The sequence below is a fragment of the Oncorhynchus tshawytscha genome, linkage group LG30, assembly GCF_018296145.1.
Source record: "Oncorhynchus tshawytscha isolate Ot180627B linkage group LG30, Otsh_v2.0, whole genome shotgun sequence".
Classification (NCBI taxonomy): domain Eukaryota; kingdom Metazoa; phylum Chordata; class Actinopteri; order Salmoniformes; family Salmonidae; genus Oncorhynchus; species Oncorhynchus tshawytscha.
The window spans coordinates 50691386-50700050 of NC_056458.1; the positions used below are offsets into that span (position 1 = coordinate 50691386).

The 8665-nt window shown below is 42.6% G+C and overlaps 1 protein-coding gene across 1 annotated transcript; it reads left to right on the forward strand.

Moving 5' to 3' along the window:
• The first annotated feature begins 462 nt into the window (after positions 1–462).
• LOC121841432 (protein Mis18-alpha-like) lies at positions 463–8022 on the forward strand. The gene is made up of 5 exons (XM_042309785.1): positions 463–756; positions 3604–3673; positions 5199–5321; positions 5790–5892; positions 7857–8022. The coding sequence occupies exons 1-5, from the start codon at positions 519–521 to the stop codon at positions 7932–7934; spliced, it is 612 nt and encodes a 203-aa protein (XP_042165719.1). The 5' UTR covers positions 463–518; the 3' UTR covers positions 7935–8022.
• Positions 8023–8665: the final 643 nt, after the last annotated feature.

Below are 8665 nucleotides of genomic sequence, written 5' to 3' on the forward strand. Positions count from 1 at the left end.
TTAAAAGAAACGACTATTAATGTTAATTTGAAAGACTGATATTATGTTTTATTTTGAACCAAATGATATGGACCCTGATTGAACTTTCATTGTTCATTTGTTTATCTTTCCTGGAAGATTCTTTGTCCATAAAATGAAGTGGGCAGAGAACAAACCCCTTTTCACATTATTTAAGATTGATTTCAAAATAATATTTCAATTCTTCAGTAAATGTAAAAACAAAAAAGCAATACGCACCATAAAAGTATTTGACAATACTGTAATGTAATGTAATGTAATACCCCCGTCTGTTAGGTTTATGTACTCGTTTGTATATTTCTGAGGGGTTTTGTGTTTGTTGTGTTCATAATAAAAATATATTAGAATTAAAACAAATAAATAATAATATATATTTTTTTAATTAAAAAATTATGACATGAAACTTCCGCTTTTCTTTTTTAGGCGGGCCGTATGACGTATTTCCTGTATTGTCTGCGACTGTCTGTCGCCAAACCCGCCCAAGTTCGAAAAAAAGAAACATGTCGGGGAGAAGAGCACTTTGCAAAGATTCAAACGTGACATATGAAGTCACCGTCAACGATGGAGTTTATGCTGACTCAACCATCATTAAGGACATCTCTAAACAAGGGAAGTTCGTAGAAGACGATGATAGCGACCCACCGGTTGTCTTTTTCTGCGGGAGTTGCAAGTTGCCTGTCGGTGACTCGTTGTCTTGGGCTGGGAGTGAGGACGAAAAAAATCAAATACTCCTGAAACGTAAGTTTCTAGCGGACTACATTGTAGATCTGGTTAGTGTGATAGCCTTGGTTGTGTCAGAATACAATGCATTACTCATTGTGTCTGTTTTGACCCTGAACTATGGCATTGAGAAGTGCCCCGCTGCAGCGCCCGGCTTTCCCAGATGGCGAAACGAGGTTCAAATTGTATTTGTCATCTGCGCCGAATACAACAGATGTAGACTTCACCGTGAAGTATTTAACTTTACAGTGGGAGTCCTTTCCCAACAATGCAGAGTTAATTAAAGATGCAAAATGCAGACATCGCTCCGTCCGACATTTCCTGGTTACTACAATTTATAAAAATTGGCCTAATTTAATTTCTGTGACAAAACGAACAGGGATAGTGTGTAGAGAATCATTTGTACCTTCTTAACTACTGTGAAATATATTTTCCTTCGTCCAAAATAATGTATTTTCAGCTGTTTTGAAACGGGTGTACAAAACCAAATAGTAAAAGATAATAAAAACGGAAGGTAATCGCCTGGAAGCATAGAAATAGTGCAGAACAGATCTACCGCTTCTTAGACTTTCAATGACACATCTGTAACTCACTTATGTGAATTTGTTCTGGTCTCCTTAAAGAAAAATGACTTTGCAGATTAGAAATAGCATGAATAGAACTAACATGATTCGTTAGAATCAGAGCGGTTTGTTTGTTCTACATAATACGTTTTTGGACCCCGAAGACGAGCTGGTCTGCGTTCAGAAGGGCTGTCTAACTTCCTGGTACAAATGTATTTATTAAGAATCCTCATTCGCTGCTGCCGCAGGAGGAACATTGTCCGATGTTGAGATGTCTGTTACTTTATTTGGGTTGCAATTTCTGAGGCTGGTGACTCTAATGAACTTATCCTCTGCAGCAGAAGTAACTGGGTCTTTCTTTCCTGTGGCGGTCCTCATGAGAGACAGTTTCATCATAGCGCTTGATGGTTTTTGTGACTGCACTTGTAGGAACTTTCAAAGTTGTTGAAATTTTCAGGATTAACTGACCGTGTCAAATTTAGCCCGGCTTGTCCGGCATCATCGGTCCCTACCCATATGAAAGTAGCCACAACAGTGGAATTTGCTGTTTCCTTCAAAATAAAAGTCCCTCCTCCACTTTGATTAGTCACATGTGCAGAATACCATGGGTGTGTATTTACGCATCAAATGCTTGCTTATGAGCCCTTTCCAAGGATGCAACGTTAGAGAAATATTAACATAGAATACACAAGAATGGAGCTATGTACAGGGAGTACCAAATTAACTAGTGGAATTATGCCATATTTGGACTAAGTACTGCTAAACAAGGTTGCAATGTTGCATCATTTAAAATGACTATAATTCGTTTGACAACAAACAACTGTTAATCCCACAGTGGATGTATTGGACTGTAATTGCATCAAGGGCGTACTTAGTGCCTTTTGAAAGTATTCAGACCCCTTCACTTTATTCCAAATTTTGTTACTTTACAGCCTTAATTTAAAATAGATTAAATTTAAAAAATACTCTGCAATCTACACACACTACCCCATAAGGACAAACAAATAAACAATAGATACCTTATTTACATAAGTATTATACTCTAAATTGAGCTCAGGTGCATCCTGTTTCCATTGATCATCCTTGATGTTTCTATAACTTGGAGTCCACCTGTGGTAAATTCAATTGATTTGGAAAGACACACACCTGTCTATTTAAGATCCCACAGTTGACAGTGCATGTCAGAGCAAAAACCATGCCATGAGGTTGAAGGAATTGTCCGTAGAGCTCCAAGACAGGATTGTGTCGAGGCCCTTTTTGGGGGATTTCTACAACTTGATTGGAGGCCACCTGTGGTCCTTGAGTGGCCCAGCCAGAGCCCGGACTTGAACCCGATCGAACATCTCTGGAGAGACCTGAAAATAGCAGTGCAGCGACGCTCCCCATCCAACCTGACAGAGCTTGTGAGGATCTGCAGAGAAGAATGGGAGAAACTCTCCAAATACAGGTGTGCCAAGCTTGTAGTATCATACTCAGGAAGACTTCACGTAGTCACTGACAAAGTACTAGGTAAAGGGTGTCAAAACTTATGTACATGTGATATTTTAATAAATTAACAAAATTCTAAACCTGTTTTTGCTTTGTCATTATTGGGTATTGTGTGTAGATTGAGGAAAAACCTATTTATTCACATTTTGGTACAAGGCTGTAACCTAACCAAAATGTGGAAAAAGTCAAGAGGTCTGAATCCTTTCCGAAGGCCGTGTTTATGAACCGTACAGCCCTAACCCATTTCATGTGTAAAATCCATAGGTATCAGCCTGCTCAGTAACACCCACAGAACACTACTATGTAGAGTTCACACACATATTACTGTCTTAGTTCTATTGCAGGTCTCTGAAACTACTGTGAAATTATCCTTATTAGCTCTGAATGATCAATACAGGTAATAAATTGACTGGTGAGCTAATGCAGTGGGTTAGTTAATCTACTTGGTGATCCCTGTCCTACTCAGTAGGTTAGTTAATCTAGTTGGTGACCCCTGCCCTACTCAGTAGGTTAGTTAATCTAGTTGGTGACCCCTGCCCTACTCAGCGTATGTGAATTGACACTAATCTCGCACGCAAAGTTCGACTCCATTTTGGGATTTCAGTTTGAATCATTTATAAAAAGTTTTTACAGTGATACCCGTTCCATGTGCCACCCGGTTCCATGTGCCACAGCGAGGGTACATGATGGAATTGGCAAGACCACAAACACATCTTGGATCAGGCTTATGTCTAAGGACAAGACAGATTGATTTCCTAATTAGATATTGTTCTCCCAATTTCCCAAAGAGAACAATTCCCTCTTTATATTGCAGGTGTCAGTGACAATGTTTTGGTTGGCGAAGAAACTCACTTCTCCGGTACCTGTAAGAAGGATCTAGGCTGGTAAGTGAGCGTATGTCTGTTAGCGTATGTCTGTTTGTCTAGCTAGCTGCTAATAACCTCTGCCAAATTCCTCACTGTTTACCTTCGTAAAGTACTAACTGTGTCACATTGTGATGGACTATAGGGTTAGAATTAGAGGTCGACCGATTAATCGGAATGGCCGATTTCAAGTTTTCATAACAATCGGAAATCTGTATTTTTGGACACCGATTTGGCCGTAAAAAAAAAAAAAGCTAGGCAAGTCCGTGAAGAACACATTCTTAATTTCAATGACAGCCTAGGAACGGTGGGTTAACTGCCTCGTTCACGGGCAGAACGAACGACAGATTGGATACCCGAGCTGACAATCTTGCAACCTTACAGTTAACTAGTCCAACGCTATAACCACCTGCCTCTCGTTGCACTCCACAAGGAGACTGCCTGTTACGCAAATGCAGTAAGCCTAGGTAAGTTGCTAGCTAGCATAAAACTTATCTTGTAAAAAACAATCAATCATAATCACTAGTTATTAACTACACATGGTTGATGATATTACTAGTTTATCTAGCGTGTCCTCCGTTGCATATAATCTGACTGAGCATACAACTATCTGACTGGGCGGTGGTAGGCAGAAGCAGGCTTGTAAACATTCATTCAAACAGCACTGTCGTGCGTTTTGCCAGCAGCTCTTCATTGTGCGTCAAGCATTGCACTGTTTATGACTTCAAGCCTATCAACTCCTGGGATGAGGCTGGTGTAACCGATGTGAAATAGCTAACTGTTAGCGCCGTGCGCGCTGATAGCGTTTCAAACGTCACTCCCTCTGAGACTTGGAGTGGTTGTTCCCCTTGCTCTGCATGGGTAATGCTGCTTCGAAGGTGGCTGTTGTCGATGTGTTCCTGGTTCAAGCCCAGGTAGGAGCGTGGAGAGGGACGGAAGCTATATTGTTACACAATACTAAAGTGTGTGTGTGTGTATATATATATATATATATATAACATCCAATAGTCAGAGGTTAATGAAGTACAAATTGTAGTATAGAGGGAAATAGTCCTATAATAACTACAACCTAAAACTTCCTACCTGGGAATATTGAAGGAACCGCCAGCTTTCATATGTTCTCATGTTCTGAGCAAGGAACTTTCTTACATGGCACATATTGCACTTTTACTTTCTTCTCCAACGCTTTGTTTTTGCATTATTTAAACCAAATTGAACATGTTTCATTATTTACTTGAGGCTAAATTGATTTTTATTGATGTATTATATTAAGTGTTTGTTCAGTATTGTTGTAATTGTCATTATTACAAATACATTTTAAAAATCGTCCAATCGGTACCGGCTTTTTGGTCCTCCAATAATCGGTATCGGCGTTGAAAAATCATAATCGGTCGACCTCTAGTTAGAATGGTGGAACCCGGTCCTATAGGGTTAGAATGGCGGAACCCGGTCCTATAGGGTTATAATAATAATAATAATAATCCCCCCCGACCTGTCGTGTGATATTCCCCCCCGACCTGTCGTGTGATATTTCCCCCTGTTACAGTCTGAAAGTCCACCTGACCTGTCGTGGCTGCAGCTCTCTGCTTGGCATGGTCTACATCTCTACACCCAGGAAACTGGACCACATCAGGTCTCTGTTCTGCCTCAATGTGACTGCCATAGAGAGGTGAGCCATGTAGCGATGTGGGGGGCAGTCTGAGCAGGACTTAAACCAGTGACTGATATAGTTGTAGTACTTATAGTGGGGAATTTAAACATTGACTGTTAAATATTGGTGATTTTCACAATGTTTATGCAGCACGTGTTGTCCTGTTTTCATGGCAACGGGCCACAAATCTTGCTGCTGTGATTGGTATTTCACCTAACAGAAATGGGAGTTTATCAATGTTTTTTTATTTTATTGTTCATATTCTTTGTAGATCTGTGTGGAAATATGTATCTCTTAGTGTGGTCTCTCTCACACTGAGACACCATCACGCAGCATCTCTGACACTCAAGATGACAAATCATGTTGCCAGTAGTAACAGCCCCGCTAAAATATTTTTAGATGGATTTACGAGACAATAGTTTGTCTTTTCTGTTGGCTTTAAAAAGTCATTTGTATTGATGTAAAATCATTCTGCGGTCCGTGCAGCTATGTCCTGGGGTCTTCCAGTCAGCAGGTGGCAGCAGTGAGCCCCAAGCAGCAGCCGGTCACTCTGGAGTACAGACAGGCTGTAGAGCGACAACTGGATGAGGTAACCCTCTTTGAACTGTGATGCTTCCCATTAGTTCACTACTGTTGATCAGGGCTCTGTCATGTGTGTTTGAAGAAGGTATTACTTGCAATGATCTCGTGGGAGTGGATTGGTTAAGACACACCCACATCAAACCACGCCTCTCTCAAAACACCCACCCACATCAAACCTCGCCTCTCTCAAAACACCCACCCACATCAAACCTCGCCTCCTTCAAAACACCCACCCATCTCAAACCACGCCTCTCGAAACACCCACCCACATTAAACCACGCTTCTCAGCACCCACCCACATCAAACCACGCCTCTCAGCACCGACCCACATCAAACCACGCCTCTCAGCAGCCACCCACATCAAACCACGCCTCTCAGCACCCACCCACATCAAACCACGCCTCTCAGCACCCACCCACATCAAACCACGCCTCTCAGCACCCACCCACATCAAACCAAGCCTCTCAGCACCCACCCACATCAAACCAAGCCTCTCAGCACCCACCCACATCAAACCACGCCTCTCAGCACCCACCCACATCAAACCACGCCTCTCAGCACCCACCCACATCAAACCACGCCTCTCAGCACCCACCCACATCAAACCACGCCTCTTTACTAAAGTAATTTCATGCCATGCATGTATATCGAAGTGAAACTTCAGAGTTGTGCCCATTGATGAGAACATGTTGTCCGGTGGACATCTGGTCTGGTGGAGAGACATGCCAAACTGGGTCTTTGTTAGCCAATAGAGAGAGACCCGGGACATTGGCCTTCTGGTTCGTAGATTAAGCTGATTAACCAATCATCTCCCACAGCAACTTCCTCCTAACCTTCCCCGTGCCTCGCAGTCGTGTGATTCGCCAAAAAATGAAATGACAAGTACTTTCCTCAGTACGTCAGTCCTATAGATCCCAGGCTTATAGGCTGGAGACGAGGTTATTGACAAGCCAATCGTAGACACGAGGTTGATAGAGGAGTTGGCATGATGGCACACTGGTGGCACACTGGTACTCAGGCTTGTTCTTTGTCTGCTTAGTACCTGTGTTTGTCTTGGAGAAAAACACACACTAGATGGTGGTGTTGCTCAGGAACGGCAGTCAGACACTCCTCGATACTGTACCAGCAAGAACAATACAATGTCTGTTTATTTATTTCTGTGTGTGTGGGGGGGTCGGTCTGACTTAAGGTGTCCGCATGCTTCCCAGCTGAAACAGTTCGGCAGCGTTTGTGCATATATTATGATGACGTTTTGGACTCTGGCCGGGGCTACAGACTCTGGCCGGGGTTTTATCTGCTGTTCCGGCACACACCTTTTTTCTGGAGGCAAACTGAAGGTCTGAAACCGACGCCCCTTCGTCAGTGATTGGTCAACAGTGGGGATTCTTCAATCAAGTCTTTGCATGAAAACAAGTTCTCTCGTTGAACTCTTTCATAGAAAAATACTTCACCAGTCGTCTTAGTTCGATGTCACATTGTGTCACCTAAGATCTCTTCAGCAAAAATGTCAATTAATGGCCGATTTTCTCGAGTTACAGGATCTTTGATTAATTCTATTTTGAAGAAGTGTATACCGACTACGCCGACTCAAAATGGACAAACTACTATTGCCGCTTTTTCAAGCGAAGGTGTTTTAATGCGAACAAACTCGTTAGACTCGACGCCAGCTGAACTGTGACCTGCTCAGACACTTGTTTCTTAATGTATTCTGTCTGAGAGGCAGAGACCATGTTTGGGTTTCCTTTACTCAGACACTTGTTTCTTAATGTATTCTGTCTGAGAGGCAGAGACCATGTTTGGGTTTTCCACCTTGTAAATTTAACGACTTCTCATCCTCTATTTCCCTCCCTCTCTCCCTCCGTTCTCTATCCCCATCTGTCTCTCCTCCTCTGTCCCCCCTCCCTCCTTCCTCTCTTCCCCCTCCTCCCTTCTCTCATCTCCTCTGTCCCTCCCCTCTATCCTCCTCTCTAGATTAAGGCGGTGACTCTGTCTATGGGGCAGAGGTTGTTGGTGCTGGAGGGTGACCAGCAGAGTAAAAGTCAGATGTGATGATGCATCTTGACAGTGATGGACCACACTACGTCATGGGGGGGGTGGGTGGTGAGGTCTCTCATACACACATCACTAAGTAACTCAACCCCCCATGACGCTTCACCTCTACCCCTCCCTTTGTTAGTTCTGATGGGGAACAAACAGCCACAACCTGTTTGTTCCACAAGGTTTTAACACCTCTAGCACAATAAATGGCGCCCTATTCCTTATATAGTGCACTACTTTAGACCAGAGCCCTATGGGACCCTATTCCCTATATAGTGCACTACTTTAGACCAGAGCCCTATGGGACCCTATTCCCTATATAGTGCACTACTTTAGACCAGAGCCCTATGGGACCCTATTCCCTATATAGTGCACTACTTTAGACCAGGGCCCTATGGAACCCTATTCCCTATATAGTGCACTACTTTAGACCAGAGCCCTATTGGGTTAATTATTGAAATAGGGTGCCATTTGTGATGAAGCCATTGTTCCCTCCAAGCGGTTTGTGGTTTATGTCGTTGAGACTGTTCTGTGTGTTAGAACTCATAGTTTTGGATACTGTTCAGTGTTCATAGATCATGTGACTCTAAACAAAACATTCATAAATAGAAACATGTCCTGTTGTCTTAAAGATATGCTTCCATTCTCTTTGTCTATGATGGAATTGTATTCAACATGGCAGTTCCCAGGACACAGATTTAACTGGAATGACAAGCATTTTCTGTTTCTGTTTAGTCCTCTAC